This window comes from Crinia signifera, chromosome 5 (assembly GCF_055691185.1).
Source record: "Crinia signifera chromosome 5, ASM5569118v1, whole genome shotgun sequence".
NCBI classification, from domain to species: Eukaryota; Metazoa; Chordata; class Amphibia; order Anura; family Myobatrachidae; genus Crinia; species Crinia signifera.
In genome coordinates, this window is record NC_139221.1 from 6,727,468 (window position 1) to 6,752,397 (window position 24,930).

Consider the following 24,930-nt stretch of genomic DNA (forward strand, 5'->3'; position numbering starts at 1 on the left):
TTGCCGCAAATCGCGGGAGGGGGGTTACGGGGGCGGGGGTTGCGGCGAATCATGGTAGGGGGGGGCGCGGGGGATGTGCCGTGAATCACGGGAGGGGGGGTCACGGGGTGGGGTACCGAGAATCGCGGGGGGGTGTGTGTGTGCCGTGAATCGCGGGAGTGGGGGTTGCGGGGGGGTGTGACGCGAATCGCCACAAGAAAAAATCAACACAGAAAGGTCAACACATGTAAATGTTGACATAAGTGTGGCACTTCATCGGTGTCCATGTCGACACATGAGAATGAATATGAAAACATTCAAAAAATGTGCAATTTAATTCTGGAGCTGCCGCGAATCACGGGGGTTGCCGCGAATTGCGGGAGGGGGGGGTCGCGGGGTTGGGTGCCGCGAATCGCGGGAGGGCGGGGTTCACAGGGGTTCCGGTGGGGGGTTGCCGCGAATTGCGGGAGGTGGGGGGTCACGGGGGGTGCCGCGAATCGCGGGAGGGGGGTTTGCGGGGGGGTGTGACGCGAATCGCCACAAGAAAAACTCAACACAGAAAGGTCAACACATGTAAATGTTGACATAACTGTGCCACTTCATTGGTGTCCATGTCGACACATGAGAATGAATATGAAAATATTCAAAAAATGACAAAAAACCTTCAAAAACTCATGTCAACCTTTTTCATTGTCGACCATAGCCATGTCAGTGTTTTGCATGTGCCATTTAATCCTGGGGCTGCTGCGAATTGCGGGGGGGGTGTGTGCCGCGAATCGCGGGAGGGGGGTCGCAGGGGGGGTGCCGCCAATCGTGCAAGGGGGGGTCGCGGGGGGTCCTTTTTGCCGCGAATCGCGGGAGGGAGGTCGCGGGGGGGTGTTTTTTCTGCGAATCGGGGGGGGGGGGTCAGGGGGGAGGGTTTACAGCGATTCGCGGGAGGGGGGGGTCGCGGGGTGGTGGTTATGCCGCGAATTGCGGGAGGGGTCGTGGAGGGGTTCTTTTTGCAGCGAATCGCGGGAGGGGGGGTCGCGGGGGTGTTTTTGCTGCGAATCGCGGTCGCGGGGGAGCGGGTATTTTTGCCGCAAATCGCGGGAGGGGGGGGCGCGTGGGGGGGGGGGAGGTTTTGCCGCAAATCGCGGGAGGGGGGCGCTCACCTGGTGGCTGTGGAGTAGCAGTGCTGGGCAACATGGGAAGGCAGTGGGTGTCTGGCACTGTCTGTGGGCTCACTGGGCTGGTTCTCTGTCACATACCTCCCAACATGACCCTCTCCAGGAGGGACACAATGCTCTGTTTCTAGACTTCCCCTTAATGTATGATTGCCATCACCTGTTTTAAACAGGTTAATTTCTCAGAAAGGTGTTCAGCACAGATGAAGGCAATCACACATTAAGAGGAAAGTCCAGGAACAGAGCGTTATAGACACAGACACCCACTTTGAGTGACAGATGTAGCCAAATATATAGGAGATATACAGTATATGGTATATGACTGTGTATCACTGTATTACGTGCATGACCGTTGCAGGTTTGGCGCGGCATGCTGGCGGTATATATATATATATATATATATATATATATACAGTATATGGTATATTGGTGATATTGGTTTCAGTTTTCAGACCATTGAAGGTTTGGCGCGGCACGCTGGTGGTATGTGTGTGTGTGTGTGTATGTATGTATGTATGTATGTATGTATGTGTGTATATATATATATATATATATATATATATATATATATATATATATATATACAGTATATGGTATATGACTGTGTATCACTATGTAACATACATGACCGTTGCAGGTTTGGCGCGGCACGCTGGCGGTATATATATATATATATATATATATATATATATATATATATACAGTATATGGTATATGACTGTGTATCACTGTGTTACATACATGACCGTTGCAGGTTTGGCGCGGCACGCTGGCGGTATATATATGTATATGGTATATGACTGTGTATCACCGTGTAACATACATGACCATTGCAGGTTTGGCGCGGCACGCTGGCGGTATATATATATATATATACAGTATATGGTATATGACTGTGTATCACCGTGTAACATACATGACCGTTGCAGGTTTGGCGCGGCACGCTGGCGGTATATATATATATATATATATATATACACAGTATATGGTATATGACTGTGTATCACTGTGTTACGTACATGACCGTTGCAGGTTTGGCGCGGCACGCTGGCGGTATATATATATACAGTATATGGTATATGACTGTGTATCACTGTGTAACATACATGACCATTGCAGGTTTGGCGCGGCACGCTGGCGGTATATATATATACAGTATATGGTATATGACTGTGTATCACTGTCTAACATACATGACCATTGCAGGTTTGGCGCGGCACGCTGGCTCGCTGGCGGTACCGGCGTCTGAAGGCCATTTATACCATCATGAGCTATTACAAATGCTATAAGGTCAGATCCCATTTGATGGAAGTCGTGAGACGCTTTGAGAATATTCGGGAAATGGAGGATTATGGGAAGAGTGTGGAGTGGCCGGACCCACCCGCTGTCCTTGAGACCTTCCAGGAAATCTGCCGGAACCTATTTAGAAGGTATTTGGGCTGTGATATAATAAAGGACTGAAGTAATAATAACAGGAACGATAATTACAATGAGATATCTGTCTACATTTATATTGTGTAAGAGCAGGAATAATACTATAGTCAGTCTGCTGTACAGGGTCACCCTGACATAACACACAGCCCTCATTTACATGTGATTTATGCTCACATGGAAGCAGCAGTGACAGCTATAACACGGTAATGCAGTAGGGGGCGCCACACATCACATGAAATACTGATCCCCACACCCCAAGCCTATTGCCCAGCCACTAACTGGCATTGGGAACCCTGACTCTCTGCCCTCAAAAGATATTTACCAGAAAACCACAGCTGTTGCTAATTAGCCAAACAATGATCACATCAGATCTTAGGAAAAACCTGGACTGGATCTAATCCGTCCAGCTGCAGCTCTAAACTCTGAGATCCTGCTGGTTACATAAAGTCTCTGGGCACGTTTAGGACTTATTGCCCTGTCCTGGGCTAGTGGCCCTTGTCACAAGGAGCTCCTCCCATTCTACTTGGGCACCCTCCATACTTGGCACTGCCAGCCGACCGATATGCTGACTGTCAGCTGCTTTGCGTTGGACACCATTGCTGAACAGGACCAACACTAATTTGGTTCCCCAACAAAGACGACCACAGCTGGTAATAACTAACCCCCAGCGCTGCTGCAGACTTTACCCCAGGGGGGTAGTGTATGGTGCTGCATTGCTGTGTTCCAACTTTATATTTGTATTGGTGGGTCCATAACACTTCTCCCCAGTCCTCGGTAGTCCACTGACTCAGGATGCATTGCTACAAAACAGCTGTTCATTTTTTATAACTAGCTGAAGTCCCCGGCGTGGCCTGGGGTTAAAAAGTTCTGACAAGTCAGTAAAGTCTGAATGACCCCAACTCCTCTTATGTGTTCTGGGATCCAGTGTCTGGGACATTTTCTGGCTGGAACTAGGATTCTCTGGCAACGCAGCCCGATCTCTCCCCTCCTTATGATGCCTGCGTCCTTTTGATGATTTATTGGTGGTGTTTCTGTCGCCCTTGTGCGCAGATGGCGAGCCAGGAAGATAGTGAAGAACATTCCACCCTCCGACATGTTCCAGATTAAGTCCAAGGTTTGCGCAATGGAGGCGCTGCAGGGTTTGCGGAAAGATGTGGGCTATCAGCGGGCATGGAAGCAGAACTACCTGGCCTGTGTGAGTATGGGGGTAGCTGGATGGTATCATGTTAATGAGGAAATGGGCAGGGGAGGGCCGTAGGCAGAGAGATGTGGTTAACATTAGAATACTAACAGCGGAATATCGACATCGAGGAGGATGCCAATGTTATGATTAGGATGCAGGTAGGTAGGTTATGGTTAGGATGCGGGGTAGGTAGGTTATGGTTAGGATGCAGGGTAGGTAGGTTATGGTTAGGATGCAGGTAAGTAGGTTATGGTTAGGCTGCAGGGTAGGTAGGTTATGGTTAGGATGCAGGTAAGTAGGTTATGGTTAGGATGCGGGTAGGTAGGTTATGGTTAGGATGCAGGGTAGGTAGGTTATGGTTAGGATGCAGGGTAGGTAGGTTATGGTTAGGATGCAGGGTAGGTAGGTTATGGTTAGGATGCAGGTAGGTAGGTTATGGTTAGGATGCGGGGTAAGTAGGTTATGGTTAGGATGCAGGGTAGGTAGGTTATGGTTAGGATGCGGGTAGGTAGGTTATGGTTAGGATGCAGGGTAGGTAGGTTATGGTTAGGATGCAGGGTAGGTAGGTTATGGTTAGGATGCAGGGTAGGTAGGTTATGGTTAGGATGCAGGTAGGTAGGTTATGGTTAGGATGCAGGGTAGGTAGGTTATGGTTAGGATGCAGGGTAGGTAGGTTATGGTTAGGATGCGGGTAGGTAGGTTATGGTTAGGATGCAGGGTAGGTAGGTTATCGTTAGGATGCAGGGTAAGTAGGTTATGGTTAGGATGCAGGGTAAGTAGGTTATGGTTAGGATGCGGGTAGGTAGGTTATGGTTAGGATGCAGGGTAAGTAGGTTATGGTTAGGATGCAGGGTAAGTAGGTTATGGTTAGGATGCGGGTAGGTAGGTTATGGTTAGGATGCGGGTAGGTAGGTTATGGTTAGGATGCAGGGTAAGTAGGTTATGGTTAGGATGCGGGTAGGTACAGTAGGTTATGGATAGGCTGCAGGGTAGGTTATGGTTAGGTTACAGTAGGTTATGGATAGGCTGCAGGCTGCAGGGTAGGTTATGGTTAGGTTACAGGGTAGGTAGGTTATGGTTAGGCTGCAGGGTAGGTAGGTTACCGATAGGCTGCAGGGTAGGTACAGTAGGTTATGGATAGGCTGCAAGGTAGGTTATGGTTAGGCTGCAGGGTAAGTAGTTTATGGTTAGGCTGCAGGGTAGGTACAGTAGGTTACCGATAGGCTGCAGGGTAGGTATAAGAGGTTATGGATAGGCTGTGGGATAGGTAGGTTATGGTTAGGCTGCAGGGTAGGTACAGTAGGTTATGGAAAGGCTGCAGAGTAGGTTAGGTAGGTTATAGTTAGACTGCATGGTAGGTATTTTATGGTTAGGCTGCAGGGTAGGTATAGTAGGTTATGGTTAGGCTGCAGGGTAGGTATAGTAGGTTATGGTTAGGCTGCAGGATATGTACAGTAAGTTATGGTTAGGCTGCAGGGTAGGTAGGATAGGGTTAAGCTGTAGGGTAGGTAGGTTATAGATAGACTGCATGGTAGGTAGGTTATGGCTAGGCTGCATGGTAGGTAGGTTATAGATAGACTGCGTGTTAGGTAGGTTATGGCTCGGCTGCATGGTAGGAAGGTTATAGATAGACTGCATGTTAGGTAGGTTATGGCTAGGCTGCATGGTAGGTAGGTTATAGATAGACTGCAGGGTCGGTAGGTTATGGCTAGGCTGCATGGTAGGTAGGTTATAGATAGACTGCATGGTAGGTAGGTTATGGTTAGGCTGCAATGTGAAACATGTACGATTTGAGAGATAGATAGAGGTGTCTGACATGGAGAGCGGTGGGGGGCTAATAGTAACTCCCCGGGTCACATCCAGAATCAGACCTCTCACCCATATTTACATTAGATAATAAATGTACATATCTCACCACATTTCTGATAATAATGAACAGTCATCAGGAGGGACTGTAATACCCAGGGCCAGTGGGGTAATGCATTGGGCCAGTGGGGTAATATCTGGAGCCAGTGCGGTAATGCCTGGGGCCAGTGGGGTAATGCCTGGGGCCAGTGGGGGCCCATGGCCAGTGTGGTAATGCTTGGGGCCAGTGGGGTAATGCCTGGGGCCAGTTGGTTAATATCTGGAGCCAGTGGGGGTTAAACCTGGGGCCAGTTGGTTAATACCAGGAGCCAGTGGGGTAATGCCTGGGGCCAGTGGGGTAATGCCTGGGGCCAGTGGGGGCCCATGGCCAGTGTGGTAATGCCTGGAGCCAGTGGGGTCATGCCTTGGGCCAGTGGGGTCATGCTCAGGACCAGTGGGGTAATGCACGGGGGTATCCCTAAAATAAGACATTGAAACACTACATTTGTATAAAAAAAAAATACAATTATCTTATTACACTAATTACAGTACACCAATCACATCAGGACTGAGGCTACAATGATATAATTTCCTCTAATGTATGTAGAAGGTGTAACATATCCCCACTGGTGGAAACGTAATGTCTGTGGCTCCTCCTTCCATGCACTGGCTCCTCCTTCCATGCACTGGCTGCCATTATTTCCTCATGTCCTCTCTGTTGTCCCCCTGATACAGGGAACAGAGAACCCCACAGGGGCAGCGGACTTCTACCAACTGCTTCAGGCTCTGAGGAAGAAAGATGGTCACAGCCTGGTCTTATTCTCATGTCATATCCGAAAGGTGAGTGACCACAACAAATACATGTTATACCGGGGATATAAGTGTCACACACTTATATTATACTGAGGATATAAGTGTCACACATTGATATTATACAAGGGATATAAGTGTCACACACAGATATTATACTTGGGATATAAGTGTCACACACAGATATTATACTGGGGATATAAGTGTCACACACAGATATTATACCGGGGATATAAGTGTCACACACAGATATTATACCGGGGATATAAGTGTCACACACAGATATTATACCGGGGATATAAGTGTCACACACAGATATTATACCGGGGATATAAGTGTCTCACACAGATATTATACCGGAGATATAAGTGTCACACAGAAATATTATACCGGGGATATAAGTGTCACACACTGATACTATACCGAGGACATAAGTGTCACACATTGATATTATACCAGGGATATAAGTGTCACACACAGATATTATACCGGGGATATAAGTGTCACACACAGATATTATACCGGGGATATAAGTGTCACACACTAATATTATACTGAGGATATAAGTGTCACACACAGATATTATACCGGGGATATAAGTGTCACACACTAATATTATACTGAGGATATAAGTGTCACACACTGATATTATACTGGGGATATAAGTGTCACACACAGATATTATACCAGGGATATAAGTGTCACACAGATATTATACCAGGGATATAAGTGTCACACACTGATCATATACTGAGGACATAAGTGTCACACACAGATATTATACTGGGGACATAAGTGTCACACACAGATATTATACTGGGGATATAAGTGTCACACAGATATTATACTGGGGATATAAGTGTCACACAGATATTATACCGGGGATATAAGTGTCACACACAGATATTATACTGGGGATATACGTGTCACACACTGATACTATACCGGGGATATACGTGTCACACAGATATTATACTGGGGATATAAGTGTCACACAGATATTATACTGGGGATATAAGTGTCACACACTGATATTATACTGGGGATATAAGTGTCACACACAGATATTATACCAGGGATATAAGTGTCACACAGATATTATACCAGGGATATAAGTGTCACACACTGATCATATACTGAGGACATAAGTGTCACACACAGATATTATACTGGGGACATAAGTGTCACACACAGATATTATACTGGGGATATAAGTGTCACACAGATATTATACTGGGGATATAAGTGTCACACAGATATTATACCGGGGATATAAGTGTCACACACTGATATTATACTGGGGATATACGTGTCACACACTGATACTATACCGGGGATATACGTGTCACACAGATATTATACTGGGGATATAAGTGTCACACAGATATTATACTGGGGATATAAGTGTCACACACAGATATTATACCAGGGATATACGTGTCACACACTGATACTATACCGAGAACATCAATGTCACACAGATATTATACCAGGGATATAAGTGTCACACACAAATATTGGTACTGCTTTCCTAGCACGGCGCCCGTCTCATTGATTGTATGCCTTAAGTTTAAGGTACTTACGGCATACAATCAACGCGATTTTTTAATCTCATGGATCTTATGCATCCATATGATGCATGAGATCCATGAGATCCGTGAGATAAAAAATCGTGAGCCCCCAATAACCATTGTTAACGCCACCAGCACTCTACGCGAGGGGCGGCGGTACGCGTCCTCCAACCTTTTCATACCCCCACTATACACGTCGGCGTGGAGTTGATTTTATATAGTGTGGCGAGCCACGAGCCCGAAGCGTGGCGAGCGCAGCGGACTACTTCACATGTATTCTGCGTCCGCTCCCCACGCTTCGGGCACGCTGCGCTCGCCACACTATATAACATCAACTCCACGCCGACGTGTATAGTGGGGATATGAAAAGGTCGGAGGACGCGTACCGCTGGGCTCGCTGCGCTCGCCACGCTTCGGGTTGGCATCAATAGTGGGGTGGCGTTAACAATGAAGGGGCCATTTCACCCATGAGGGGGGGGGGGTTAGCAATTAAAATTGGGGTTTTGGGGCCTTTTTACATTGATTCCAATGTAAAAATCTCGTCGATTGCATCATCTCATGCATCTTATGCCGCACAAACACATAAGATGCATGAGATGCTTGAGATATCAGCCCCACACATACAATCTAGATCGTGGGCGCCGTGCTAGGAAAGCAGTACCGAAATATTATACTGCGGATATAAGTGTCTCACAGATATTATACCAGGTATATAAGTGTCACACACTGATACTATACCGAGGACACAAGTGTCACACAGATATTATACCGGGGATATAAGTGTCACACAGATATTATACCAGGGATATAAGTGTCACACACAGATATTACACTGGGGATGTAAGTGTCACACAGATATTTTACCAGTGATATAAGTGTCACACACAAATATACTGGGGATATAGAGTAAGTGTCACACAGATATTATACCAGGGATATAAGTGTCACACAGATATTACACTGGGGATATAAGTGTCACACAGATATTTTACCAGGGATATAAGTGTCACACACAAATATTATACTGGGGATATCCAGTAAGTGTCACACAGCTATTATACCCAGGATATAAGTGTCACACACAGATATTACACTGGGGATATAAGTGTCACACACAGGTATTATACCGGGGATATGTGTCACACTGTTCTTATACCAGGGATATAAGTGTCCCACACATAGATATATTGTGGTGTCAGACAGATATTATACCAATGATATAAGTGTCACTGATATGGAGAGGTATCAGCAGTAGAAAGAAAGAAGTAATAATGCCACTGTATAGGTCATTGATACGACCTCATCTAGAGTATTGTTTTCAGTTCTGGAGGCCATATCTACAGAAGGATATAAATACATTAGAGACTGTACAAAGAAGGGCAACTAAAATGGTGCATGGCCTACATCACAAAACGTACCAGGAAAGACTAAAATATCTTAATATGTATACTTTAGAGCAGAGAAGGGAAAGGGGGACATGATAGAAACTATATCAAGGGTTTTAACAAGGTACAGGTGGGAGACATTCTTCACAGGAAGAGGAGCAGCAGAACACGAGGACATGCACTGACACTAGGGGGAGGAAGGTCCAGGTGGGAGACATTCGTCACAGGAAGAGGAGCAGCAGAACACGAGGACAGGCACTGACACTAGAGGGAGGAAGGTACAGGTGGGAGACATTCTTCACAGGAAGAGGAGCAGCAGAACACGAGGACATGCACTGACACTAGAGGGAGGAAGGTACAGGTGGGAGACATTAGTCACAGGAAGTGGAGCAGCAGAACACGAGGACATGCACTGACACTAGGGGGAGGAAGGTCCAGGTGGGAGACATTCGTCACAGGAAGAGGAGCAGCAGAACACGAGGACAGGCACTGACACTAGAGGGAGGAAGGTACAGGTGGGAGACATTCTTCACAGGAAGAGGAGCAGCAGAACACGAGGACATGCACTGACACTAGAGGGAGGAAGGTACAGGTGGGAGACATTAGTCACAGGAAGTGGAGCAGCAGAACACGAGGACATGCACTGACACTAGGGTGAGAAAGGTACAGGTGGGAGACATTCTTCACAGGAAGAGGAGCAGCAGAACACGAGGACATGCACTGACACTAGAGGGAGGAAGGTACAGGTGGGAGACATTCTTCACAGGAAGAGGAGCAGCAGAACACGAGGACATACACTGACACTAGAGGGAGGAAGGTACAGGTGGGAGACATTCATCACAGGAAGAGGAGCAGCAGAACACGAGGACATGCACTGACACTAGAGGGAGGAAGGTACAGGTGGGAGACATTCTTCACAGGAAGAGGAGCAGCAGAACACGAGGACATGCACTGACACTAGAGGGAGGAAGGTACAGGTGGGAGACATTCTTCACAGGAAGAGGAGCAGCAGAACATGAGGACATGCACTGACACTAGAGGGAGGAAGGTACAGGTAAGAGACATTCTTCACAGGAAGAGGAGCAGTAGAACACGAGGACATGCACTGACACTAGAGGGAGGAAGGTACAGGTGGGAGACATTAGTCACAGGAAGAGGAGCAACAGAACACGAGGACATGCACTGACACTAGGGGGAGGAAGGTACAGGTGGGAGACATTAGTCACAGGAAGAGGAGCAGCAGAACACGACATGCACTGACACTAGAGGGAGGAAGGTACAGGTGGGAGACATTAGTCACAGGAAGAGGAGCAGCAGAACACGAGGACATGCACTGACACTAGGGGGAGGAAGATGTGAGGAAGAATTACTTCACAGAAAGAGTAGTAGATAAGTGGAATAGCCTCCCATCAGAGGTGGTAGAGGCAAATACAGTAGTACAGTGTAAACATGCTTGGGATAGGCATATTGATATCCTTACAAAGAAATAAGGATCAAATATGGTTTGAGGTAACATGTTTAAAAAAGGGGCAGACTAGATGGGACAAGTGGTTCTTATCGGTCGTCACATTCTATGTTTCTATATAAATATTATACCGGGATATAAGTGTCACGCACAGATATTATACTGGGGATATAAGTGTCACTCAAATATTATACCAGGAATATAAGTGTCACACACAGATATACCAGGGATATAAGTGTCACACATATATTATACCAGGAATATAAGTGTCACACACAGATATTAGACCAGGGAAATAGATGTCACACACAGATATTATACTGGGGATATAAGTGTCACACACAGATATTGCTCCGGGGATATAAGTGTCACACATATATTATACCAGGAATATGTGTCACACACAGATACACCAGGGATATAAGTGTCAGACAGATGATATACCAGGGATATAAATGTCACACACAGATATTATACAGATTATATAAGTGTGTCACACACACAGATATTGCACAGGGGATATGTGTCACACACAGATATTATACTGGGGATAAAAGTATCACACACAGATATTATACTGGGGATAGAAGTATCACACACAGATATTATACTGGGGATAGAAGTATCACACACAGATATTATACTAGGGATAGAAGTATCACACACAGATATTATATTGGGGATATAAGTGTCACACACATGTAAACTGGGGGTGTAAGTGTCACACACAGATATTATACCAGGAATATAAGTGTCACACAGATATTGCACCAGGGATATAAGTGTCAGACAGATATTATACCAGGGATATAAGTGTCACACACAGATATTACACCAGGGATATAAGTGTCACACACAGATATTACACTGGAGATATAAGTGTCACACAGATATTACACCAGGGATATAAGTGTCACACAGATATTGCACCAGGGATATAAGTGTCACACGCAGATAGTACACCAGGGATATAATTGTCAAACACAGATATTACAGCAGGGATATAAGTGTTACACACAGATATTACACTGGAGATATAAGTGTTACTCACAGATATTATACCGGGGATAGAAGATTCACACACAGATATCCTGGGATATAAGTGTCAGACAGATATTATACAGGGATAGAAGTAGCACACATAGATATTATACGGGGATATGTGTCACACATGGGTATATTCCTGCGCCCAGCCATACCCTGTACCCCTGTAGCTGTATATAGTAGGTAGAGTCCCAGGAAATATCAAACTAAAAGTGACAGTTACCACGCCCCTTTTCCCTCCCATAACCCCACCCACAAACACGCCCACATGCACGCCCCTATTGATATGAACTGGAGATGATTTGATATCGTTTCATATTAAAGGATGACTGTTTTGAATCGCGTGTCACGGAATGCTGCGATCCAAAACAAGTGGATGAAAGAGTACTATTATGACGTATTAAAACCAAGTAGTTATAGCGGTATTGATAAATATTATGAAGTGGTTAAAAATAAATTTAAAAGAAACGATGTAAGAAAATGGTTACAAGAGCAAGACGGATACACATTGCACAAGCCGGCGAGAAAAAACTATAAAAGGAATATTCCAACAGGACGACGTGCCTAAGAAACGGTAAAGAGTTTCTAAACAACATCCTAAAAAAGTTGTTAGAAAAATTTGGAATACAACATTTCACAACCAATAATGATGTGAAAGCCGCTGTTATATAGCGTTTCAATAGGACTTTAAAAACGTGAATGTGGCGTTATTTCACGGCAAAGAATACCTACAGATATATAGATGTTTTACAAGATTTCATATCCAGTTATAATAGCACTTGTCATAGAACGATTAAGTGCGCGCCAAGTGCCGTGAATGATTCTAACGTGTTGAGAGTCTTCAAGGCGACGTACGGCGATTACTTTAGAAGTAAGAAAACACCCGTTTGTTTAGCGATTGGTGACCACGTCCGCATTTCCAAATATAAGGACATATTTCAGAAAGGTTATGAACAGAATTTTTCTGAGGAAATATTTGTAATACACGGCGTAAACACTAAAGGGGTTAAGCCGCTTTACAAGCTGGAGGACCTATACGGCGAGACTATAACCGGTAGTGTCTACCCAGAGGCGTTACAAAGCATACCAAAAAATTATAATAGGGTTTACAAAGTGGACGGTCAGAGGTCGGAAATACGCGCTAGTTAAGTGGCGCAGATACCCCACAAAATTTAACAGCTGGATCGCAGCATCGGAAATAAAGGATATATAAACAAAGGGAAAGATGCATGACAAACCGTTCTACATAACGTTACCGAGTAACGCATCAGCCGATCCATTTCCACAAAATAAGATTTCAGCGTATACGCCAAAACTGGCGAAGCCGATAGACTTAAACGGCGACTGGGAAGTAGCTCTTACAGAAATACAATACCCCCACACCTGGAATACAATCGATGTACACGATTGCGTGCTGAAAATAACAAGGTGGGATGTCTCGAGCGGGTCAGCCACGAGGGTATGCATTAAACCGGGGTTTTATGACACTATGGAAGCGATAATCGATGCATTCAATGCTGAAATTAGCCGACATAAACTGGATGGCGGATTAAAACTATGGTACAAACCGCTTGACCGATCTGTATTCTTCGACAATAAGCCTATGTACCATATCACGGCCAGCCCTAAACTGACAAGAATACTTGGTTTATAACCTAAAACTAATTCTTTAAAACCGTGCGCAGACATCAACGGCGGCCAATACACACTGTTCGTGTACACAGATATTATCGAACATCAAAGGGTCGGTGATAGTTATGTACCGCTGCTGCGGACTGTTACAATAAAGGGACGTAACAACGAGATGGTCACTATACGATACGAGAAGCCTGATTACGTGCCGTTGTGCAAAACGCATTTTGACACTATAGCCATAGAGATAAAGAACGACCAGAACGAGAATATGTCATTTAAGTTTGGGAATGCGAACGTGAAACTACACTTGAGACGACGCAAAACCGAATTTTATTAAATAGCATGGTCGCCGTAAAAAAGTATGGCGATCCGGCGCTCTACGCTATATAAAACTCAAGCCGGCAGCGTTTTACCAGGCTTTCACGGCAGCGCCTATCTGTACGGCTGCGGGTTAGGCGGTATTTTCTGAAGCCTATTCAGAAAAGCAGTGCCTCCTATTCCGAAGAGGTCTGGAGTTGGCAAAACCTCACGTGAAGAATGCCGCCCGCAATATAGCAAAAGATAGCTATATATTATATAGATGGGTGTATCCCTGCGCCCAGCCAGAGCCCTGTCCCCCTGCAGCTATATATTATATAGACGGGTGTATCCCTGCATCCAGCCAGAGCCCTGTCCCTCCTGCAGCTATATATTATATAGATGGGTGTATCCCTGCGCCCAGACAGAGCCCTGTCCCTCCTGCAGCTATATATTATATAGACGGGTGTATCCCTGCATCCAGCCAGGGCCCTGTCCCCCTGCAGCTATATATTATATAGATGGGTGTATCCCTGCGCTCAGCCATAGCCCTGTCCCCCTGCAGCTATATATTATATAGATGGGTGTATCCCTGCGCCCAGCCAGAGCCCTGTCCCTCCTGCAGCTACATATTATATAGATGGGTGTATCCCTGCACCCAGCCAGAGCCCTGTCCCTCCTGCAGCTACATATTATATAGACGGGTGTATCCCTGCGCCCAGCCAGAGCCCTGTCCCCCTGCAGCTATATATTATATAGACGGGTGTATCCCTGTACCCAGCCATAGCCCTGTCCCCCTGCAGCTATATATTATATAGATGGGTGTATCCCTGCATCCAGCCAGAGCCCTGTCCCCCCTGCAGCTATATATTATATAGATGCAGGGGCGGATCCAGGATAAAATGACAGGGGGGGGCACCATGATAAAAAAGGGTTTGGGTGGGGGAGGGGCGGTGTTAGTGGTGCCAGTGTACATGTTAAGAGAGCAGCAGGAGAGGGTGGGAATGGAATAAAAAATAGGCCCTGGCATTTAAAGTACGCAGGCCCACCATGTCGACAAAAGTGAAGGATGTAGTTGCGCGCGCGCCAAAGGCGCTCTCCGGAAAAGGGTGTGTGGCCAATCAACAGGTGGCGTGTCAACACCATATACAACTTCTACACATTATGCAACAAAATACTAGACCCCATTATACTTGCCCCTTACACATGATGCCAAATGGAATGAGCCAAAATTCACATAATGCTACATGGATTGAGCCAAAATTTACATAATAACACACACGGATTGAGCCAAAATTCACATAATGCCAAATGGATTGTGTCAAAATTCACATAATGCCACACGGATTGAGCCAAATGCATAAAATGCCACATGGATTGAGCCAAAATTCACATAATGCCACATGGATTGAGCCAAAATTCACATAATACCACACGGATTGAGCCAAAATTCACATAATGCCACATGGATTGAGCCAAAATTCACAATACACTTCATAAACAGGGACATTGTCCACCAAAGGCTCGCATTAAACATTTACACAATAATGTCCATTACACATTAAGTTACACGCCATTATGTCCATTATGTGTTATGCCAAACACCATAATGCCTATTAAAAATTATGTTACATAAGTGCTGCTTATCTACATGCTCATTGCCAAGGGTTCCATGCTCATTGCCAGAGGTTCCATGCTCGTTGCCATGTGGGATTACATGCTCATTGCAAATTGGGAATACATGCTCGTGGTAAATGGGGGACAGCAGAAGTAATAGCCACTGATAGTGGCAGAGCCTGGCTGTATTCAGAGCACTGCAGGTACCGGCTATTTGAAATAATACCGCTTTCACACCAGAAAATGCATTCCCAGGTTGGCCCCTTTTATACCAGCCTAGTCCCTGCATTTTCTGTTGTGAGGGGGAGAGAAAACCACCCCTCCCCCCTTTAACCAGTTATCTCATTTAACCGGCTATATCTTCGGAACCAACTGACCCATTTACTTGAGACAAGTATTATATTGAAGAACTTTTGAGTGGGCTTTGAATGATTGTGGTCCAGTGAAACTGGAGCGTTTGGTTCCAGAGTAATCTGCCCTCAAAAAACATGAACAGCCATGAAATTACATTTCAAAAATAAAAAAAATCGGTTTACACGCAATATCTCTGGAACCGATTGACCGATTTGAACCAGCCTGGTATCATATTGAAGGCCCAGCGATTTGGAATTGAATAAAATCAACCACAAGCTTCTGTGATGCCAGGGCGGGAACTGGCAGCCGTCGGAACCGGGTGGGGGTCGGAATTGACGGGTCCCATATTATCCTATGGGGAAAAAACGTTACAGGTTTGCCAGGCGATATCTCCGGTTCCCGGGGGGCTAGAGACACGGGGCTGGGCTCGTTGGAAAGCCCTGGTCCTCAGCTACAAAATAAATGACAGGGGGGGCACGTGCCCGGGTGCCCCCCCCCTGAATCCGCCACTGTATAGATGGGTGTATCCCTGCATCCAGCCAGAGCCCTGTCCCCTCTGCAGCTATATATTATATAGATGGGTGTATCCCTGCATCCAGCCAGAGCCCTGTCCCTCCTGCAGCTATATATTATATAGACGGGTGTATCCCTGCACCCAGCCATAGCCCTGTCCCCTCTGCAGCTATGTATTATATAGACGGGTGTATCCCTGCGCCCAGCCATAGCCCTGTCCCCTCTGCAGCTATATATTATATAGACGGGTGTATCCCTGCGCCCAGACAGAGCACTGTCCCCCTGCAGCTATATATTATATAGACGGGTGTATCCCTGCATCCAGCCAGAGCCCTGTCCCTCCTGCAGCTATATATTATATAGACGGGTGTATCCCTGCATCCAGCCAGAGCCCTGTCCCCCTGCAGCTATATATTATATAGACGGGTGTATCCCTGCACCCAACCAGAGCCCTGTCCCCCTGCAGCTATATATTATATAGACAGGTGTATCCCTGCTCCCAGCCATAGCCCTGTCCCCTCTGCAGCTACATATTATATAGATGGGTGTATCCCTGCATCCAGCCAGAGCCCTGTCCCCCTGCAGCTATGTATTATATAGACGGGTGTATCCCTGCGCCCAGCCAGAGCCCTGTCCCCTCTGCAGCTACATATTATATAGACAGGTGTATCCCTGCACCCAGCCAGAGCCCTGTCCCCCTGCAGCTATATATTATATAGACGGGTGTATCCCTGCGCCCAGCCATAGCCCTGTCCCCCTGCAGCTACATATTATATAGACAGGTGTATCCCTGCGCCCAGCCATAGCCCTGTCCCCCCTGCAGCTATGTATTATATAGACGGGTGTCTCCCTGCTCCCAGCCATAGCCCTGTCCCCCCTGCAGCTATGTATTATATAGACCGGTGTATCCCTGCATCCAGCCAGAGCCCTGTCCCCTCTGCAGCTACATATTATATAGACGGGTGTCTCCCTGCACCCAGCCATAGCCCTGTCCCCTCTGCAGCTATGTATTATATAGACGGGTGTCTCCCTGCTCCCAGCCAGAGCCCTGTCCCCCTGCAGCTATATATTATATAGACGGGTGTCTCCCTGCTCCCAGCCAGAGCCCTGTCCCCCTGCAGCTATATATTATATAGACGGGTGTATCCCTGCATCCAGCCAGAGCCCTGTCCCCCTGCAGCTATGTATTATATAGTCGGGTGTATCCCTGCTCTCAGCCAGAGCCCTGTCCCCCTGCAGCTATATATTATATAGATGGGTGTATCCCTGCGCCCAGACAGAGCACTGTCCCCCTGCAGCTATATATTATATAGACGGGTGTATCCCTGCATCCAGCCAGAGCCCTGTCCCTCCTGCAGCTATATATTATATAGACGGGTGTATCCCTGCATCCAGCCAGAGCCCTGTCCCCCTGCAGCTATATATTATATAGACGGGTGTATCCCTGCACCCAACCAGAGCCCTGTCCCTCCTGCAGCTATATATTATATAGACGGGTGTATCCCTGCATCCAGCCAGAGCCCTGTCCCCCTGCAGCTATATATTATATAGACAGGTGTATCCCTGCTCCCAGCCATAGCCCTGTCCCCCCTGCAGCTACGTATTATATAGACGGGTGTATCCCTGCATCCAGCCAGAGCCCTGTCCCCTCTGCAGCTATATATTATATAGACAGGTGTATCCCTGCTCCCAGCCATAGCCCTGTCCCCCCTGCAGCTACGTATTATACAGACGGGTGTATCCCTGCGCCCAACCAGAGCCCTGTCCCCTCTGCAGCTATATATTATATAGACGGGTGTATCCCTGCTCCCAGCCAGAGCCCTGTCCCTCCTGCAGCTATATATTATATAGACGGGTGTATCCCTGCGCCCAGCCAGAGCCCTGTCCCCCTGCAGCTATATATTATATAGACGGGTGTATCCCTGCATCCAGCCAGAGCCCTGTCCCCTCTGCAGCTACATATTATATAGATGGGTGTATCCCTGCATCCAGCCAGAGCCCTGTCCCCTCTGCAGCTACATATTATATAGATGGGTGTATCCATGCGCCCAGCCAGAGCCCTGTCCCCTCTGCAGCTACATATTATATAGACAGGTGTATCCCTGCACCCAGCCAGAGCCCTGTCCCCTCTGCAGCTACATATTATATAGATGGGTGTATCCCTGCATCCAGCCAGAGCCCTGTCCCCCCTGCAGCTATGTATTATATAGACGGGTGTATCCCTGCACCCAGCCAGAGCCCTGTCCCCTCTGCAGCTACATATTATATAGACAGGTGTATCCCTGCTCCCAGCCATAGCCCTGTCCCCTCTGCAGCTACATATTATATAGATGGGTGTATCCCTGCGCCCAGCCAGAGCCCTGTCCCCTCTGCAGCTACATATTATATAGATGGGTGTATCCCTGCATCCAGCCAGAGCCCTGTCCCCCCTGCAGCTATATATTATATAGACAGGTGTATCCCTGCACCCAGCCAGAGCCCTGTCCCCTCTGCAGCTACATATTATATAGACAGGTGTATCCCTGCTCCCAGCCATAGCCCTGTCCCCTCTGCAGCTACATATTATATAGATGGGTGTATCCCTGCACCCAACCAGAGCCCTGTTCCCTCTGCAGCTATATATTATATAGACGGGTGTATCCCTGCTCCCAGCCATAGCCCTGTCCCCCTGCAGCTATATATTATATAGACAGGTGTATCCCTGCTCCCAGCCAGAGCCCTGTCCCCCTGCAGCTATATATTATATAGACGGGTGTATCCCTGCATCCAGCCAGAGCCCTGTCCCCCTGCAGCTATATATTATATAGACGGGTGTATCCCTGCTCCCAGCCATAGCCCTGTCCCCCTGCAGCTATATATTATATAGATGGGTGTATCCCTGCTCCCAGCCAGAGCCCTGTCCCCCTGCAGCTATATATTATATAGACGGGTGTATTCCTGCATCCAGCCAGAGCCCTGTCCCCCCTGCAGCTATATATTATATAGACGGGTGTATCCCTGCATCCAGCCAGAGCCCTGTCCCCCTGCAGCTACATATTATATAGATGGGTGTATCCCTGCACCCAGCCAGAGCCCTGTCCCCTCTGCAGCTATATATTATATAGACGGGTGTCTCCCTGCTCCCAGCCAGAGCCCTGTCCCCCTGCAGCTATATATTATATAGACGGGTGTATCCCTGCATCCAGCCAGAGCCCTGTCCCCCTGCAGCTATGTATTATATAGTCGGGTGTATCCCTGCTCCCAGCCAGAGCCCTGTCCCCCTGCAGCTATATATTATATAGACGGGTGTATCCCTGCACCCAGCCAGAGCCCTGTCCCCCTGCAGCTATATATTATATAGATGGGTGTTTCCCTGCACCCAGCCAGAGCCCTGTCCCCCTGCAGCTACATATTATATAGAAGGGTGTATCCCTGCGCCCAGCCAGAGCCCTGTCCCCCTGCAGCTATATATTATATAGACCGGTGTATCCCTGCGCCCAGCCAGAGCCCTCTCCCCCTGCAGCTACATATTATATAGATGGGTGTATCCCTGCACCCAGCCAGAGCCCTGTCCCTCCTGCAGCTATGTATTATATAGACGGGTGTATCCCTGCGCCCAGCCAGAGCCCTGTCCCTCCTGCAGCTATATATTATATAGACGGGTGTATCCCTGCGCCCAGCCATAGCCCTGTCCCCTCTGCAGCTACATATTATATAGATGGGTGTATCCCTGCACCCAGCCAGAGCCCTGTCCCCTCTGCAGCTATATATTATATAGACGGTGTATCCCTGCACCCAGCCAGAGCCCTGTCCCCCTGCAGCTATATATTATATAGATGGGTGTATCCCTGCACCCAGCCAGAGCCCTGTCCCCCCTGCAGCTATATATTATATAGACGGGTGTATCCCTGCACCCAGCCAGAGCCCTGTCCCCCTGCAGCTATATATAACATATAGGCTGGTGTATCCCTGCACCCAGCCAGAGCCCTGTCCCCCTGCAGCTATATATTATATAGACAGGTGTATCCCTGCACCCAGCCAGAGCCCTGTCCCTCCTGCAGCTATGTATTATATAGACGGGTGTATCCCTGCGCCCAGCCAGAGCCCTGTCCCTCCTGCAGCTATATATTATATAGACGGGTGTATCCCTGCACCCAGCCAGAGCCCTGTCCCTCCTGCAGCTATGTATTATATAGACCGGTGTATCCCTGCGCCCAGCCAGAGCCCTCTCCCCCTGCAGCTATATATTATATAGACGGTGTATCCCTGCGCCCAGCCAGAGCCCTGTAACCTCTGCAGCTATATATTATATAGACGGGTGTATCCCTGCGCCCAGCCAGAGCCCTGTCCCCCTGCAGCTACATATTATATAGACGGGTGTATCCCTGCATCCAGCCAGAGCTCTGTCCCCCTGCAGCTATATATTATATAGACGGTGTATCCCTGCACCCAGCCAGAGCCCTGTCCCCCTGCAGCTATGTATTATATAGACGGGTGTATCCCTGCACCCAGCCAGAGCCCTGTCCCCCCTGCAGCTATATATTATATAGATGGGTGTATCCCTGCATCCAGCCAGAGCCCTGTCCCCCTGCAGCTATATATTATATAGACGGGTGTATCCCTGCTCCCAGCCATAGCCCTGTCCCCCTGCAGCTATATATTATATAGACGGGTGTATCCCTGCATCCAGCCAGAGCCCTGTCCCCTCTGCAGCTACATATTATATAGATGGGTGTATCCCTGCACCCAGCCAGAGCCCTGTCCCCCTGCAGCTATATATTATATAGACGGGTGTATCCCTGCGCCCAGCCAGAGCCCTGTCCCCTCTGCAGCTATATATTATATAGACGGGTGTATCCCTGCGCCCAGCCAGAGCCCTGTCCCCTCTGCAGCTACATATTATATAGATGGGTGTATCTCTGCACCCAGCCAGAGCCCTGTCCCCCTGCAGCTATATATTATATAGACAGGTGTATCCCTGCGCCCAGCCATAGCCCTGTCCCCTCTGCAGCTACATATTATATAGATGGGTGTATCCCTGCACCCAGCCATAGCCCTGTCCCCCTGCAGCTATATATTATATAGATGGGTGTATCCCTGCTCCCAGCCATAGCCCTGTCCCCCTGCAGCTATATATTATATAGATGGGTGTATCCCTGCGCCCAGCCAGAGCCCTGTCCCCTCTGCAGCTATATATTATATAGATGGGTGTATCCCTGCGCCCAGCCAGAGCCCTGTCCCCCTGCAGCTATATATTATATAGATGGGTGTATCCCTGCGCCCAGCCAGAGCCCTGTCCCTCCTGCAGCTATATATTATATAGACGGGTGTATCCCTGCGCCCAGCCATAGCCCTTTCCCCCTGCAGCTATATATTATATAGATGGGTGTATCCCTGCGCCCAGCCAGAGCCCTGTCCCTCCTGCAGCTATATATTATATAGACTGTGTATCCCTGCACCCAGCCAGAGCCCTGTCCCCCTGCAGCTATGTATTATATAGACGGGTGTATCCCTGCACCCAGCCAGAGCCCTGTCCCCTCTGCAGCTACATATTATATAGATGGGTGTATCCCTGCGCCCAGCCAGAGCCCTGTCCCCCTGCAGCTATATATTATATAGACAGGTGTATCCCTGCACCCAGCCAGAACCCTGTCCCTCCTGCAGCTATGTATTATATAGACGGGTGTATCCCTGCATCCAGCCAGAGCCCTGTCCCTCCTGCAGCTATATATTATATAGACGGGTGTATCCCTGCACCCAGCCATAGCCCTGTCCCCCTGCAGCTATATATTATATAGATGGGTGTATCCCTGCTCCCAGCCATAGCCCTGTCCCCTCTGCAGCTACATATTATATAGATGGGTGTATCCCTGCGCCCAGCCAGAGCCCTGTCCCCCCTGCAGCTATATATTATATAGACGGGTGTATCCCTGCGCCCAGCCAGAGCCCTGTCCCCCTGCAGCTATATATTATATAGACGGGTGTATCCCTGCGCCCAGCCAGAGCCCTGTCCCCCTGCAGCTATATATTATATAGACGGGTGTATCCCTGCGCCCAGCCAGAGCCCTGTCCCTCCTGCAGCTATGTATTATATAGACGGGTGTATCCCTGCGCCCAGCCAGAGCCCTGTCCCTCCTGCAGCTACATATTATATAGATGGGTGTATCCCTGCATCCAGCCAGAGCCCTGTCCCCCTGCAGCTATGTATTATATAGACAGGTGTATCCCTGCGCCCAGCCAGAGCCCTGTCCCTCCTGCAGCTATATATTATATAGACGGGTGTATCCCTGCGCCAGCCAGAGCCCTGTCCCTCCTGCAGCTATATATTATATAGATGGGTGTATCCCTGCGCCAGCCAGAGCCCTGTCCCCTCTGCAGCTATATATTATATAGACGGGTGTATCCCTGCTCCCAGCCATAGCCCTGTCCCTCCTGCAGCTATATATTATATAGACGGGTGTATCCCTGCGCCCAGCCAGAGCCCTGTCCCTCCTGCAGCTATATATTATATAGACGGGTGTATCCCTGCTCCCAGCCATAGCCCTGTCCCCCCTGCAGCTATATATTATATAGATGGGTGTATCCCTGCGCCCAGCCATAGCCCTGTCCCCTCTGCAGCTACATATTATATAGACGGGTGTATCCCTGCTCCCAGCCATAGCCCTGTCCCTCCTGCAGCTATATATTATATAGACGGGTGTATCCCTGCACCCAGCCAGAGCCCTTTCCCTCCTGCAGCTATGTATTATATAGACGGGTGTATCCCTGCACCCAGCCAGAGCCCTGTCCCCCTGCAGCTATATATTATATAGACGGGTGTATCCCTGCACCCAGCCAGAGCCCTGTCCCCCTGCAGCTATATATTATATAGATGGGTGTATCCCTGCACCCAGCCATAGCCCTGTCCCCCTGCAGCTATGTATTATATAGACGGGTGTATCCCTGCTCCCAGCCATAGCCCTGTCCCCCTGCAGCTATATATTATATAGACGGTTGTCTCCTATGTAGATCATGTTTTCCTGGCCCCTGTCCGTGGTGCTGAATCTCATCTTTCTCTTGTTCTCAGAGTAACAGTATTACAGCACCCCCATACTGTGGCTCCTGGTACAATGTCTCGTATTACATATCTGGGTACTTGTGTATTATCACGGCGCCCGATTTCATCTAAATTGCATATGATATTGCATCCGATTTATTGACCGACTTTCGGCCGATTTGATCTGCGATGCGATTTGGCCGATTTGCGTCAGATTTTTTGCCGATTTTCGTCCATTTCCTGACGATTTGCATGTTATTCCATCCTTGGGTACTTGTGTACTAGCACGGCGCCCCGATAATTAGTCGCACAATTTTTTAATCGCATCGCATGCCATACACCCGATGGCATGCGATGCGATTTTAACTCCTATTCGATATTAAATTGTATAAGCACCCTAATGGGTACTTACAATGCTTAAATGTACCCCCATGCCACCCCCCCAAGTATAAACATGAACCCGAAGCGTGGCGAGCCCGCGAGGGGCGGCGGTACGCGTCCTATGACCTTTTCATACCCCCACTATCCACGTCGGCGTGGAGTTGAGAATAGAAAGTGTGGTGAGCGCAGCGAGCCACCGAGCCCGAAGCGTGGCGAGCGGACGCGGATACCTGTGAAGCCCGCGAGGGGATGCGTATACCTACGAAGGTATACGCGTCCCCTCGTGGGGCTCGCTGCACTCGCCATGCTTCGGGCTCGGTGGCTCGCTGCGCTCGCCACACTTTCTATTCTCAACTCCACGCCGACGTGGATAGTGGGGGTATGAAAAGGTCGTAGGACGCGTACCGCCGCCGCTCGCCACGCTTCGGGTTCACGTTTATAATTGGGGGGTGGCGTGAGGGTGCATTTAAGCATTGTAAGCACCCATTAGGGTGCTTATACAATTTATAATCGCATGCATGCAAATCGGCCAGAAAAAGTTAAAAATCGGCCGGAAATCGGCCGCAAAATCGCATCCGATTTTTGCATGCGATTTGCGGCCGATTTCGTGGGCGCCGTGATAATACACAAGTACCCATATCTGCAATTAGGGGTCCCCCATACAGAATCTCAGGGTCCTTGCTGACAGTTATATACGCAAGTCCTCAGCTGAGTGTCCCTTTGTATCCTGGTGACACAGAACTGCGCACACAATGGATATCTTTCCATTGTGTAAGGGTGGTGCTTGTCCTGCGCTGTGTATACTACTGGTGCAATCTGACCCCCTCTATACAAACACAGATCTCTTATTCTACATTTGTTTTAAATGATATTTCATCATCCTGTATTGTGCAAAGGGTTAGGCAGGTGTGGAATAAATGCAATTATATTTTATCAGTAAACAAAATGCAAAGTAATTGAACAGCAGAGAGATCTAAGTGACATCGATATTTGGTGCGACGGGAAGCAGTTAGATCCTGGCGGATGGCAGTCAGAATATCGACTCTTGCGTCCTGACCGTCCGGACCACTTCAGAATTCCCTTTATCGGAATTCCACAGTCAGGGATTTTGTAGGATTATTTTCAGCTGTATGATTAACCAATCATAACACACAGGTGATAATGATCATCATTTTCATATGTAGGTTGAAACACAGTCATTAACTGAAACAGAAACAGCTGTGTAAGAGGCTTAGA

General features: G+C 48.0%; 1 protein-coding gene across 1 annotated transcript in view; it reads left to right on the top strand.

The window, feature by feature from the left end:
- Positions 1–24,930, top strand: part of LOC146079830 (unconventional myosin-Ig-like) — a 194,502-nt gene that overhangs the window by 94,732 nt on the left and 74,840 nt on the right. The window contains 3 exon segments of the mRNA XM_083186470.1: positions 2,352–2,575; positions 3,630–3,774; positions 6,343–6,447. Coding sequence (XP_083042596.1) covers positions 2,352–2,575; positions 3,630–3,774; positions 6,343–6,447 — 474 coding nt within the window.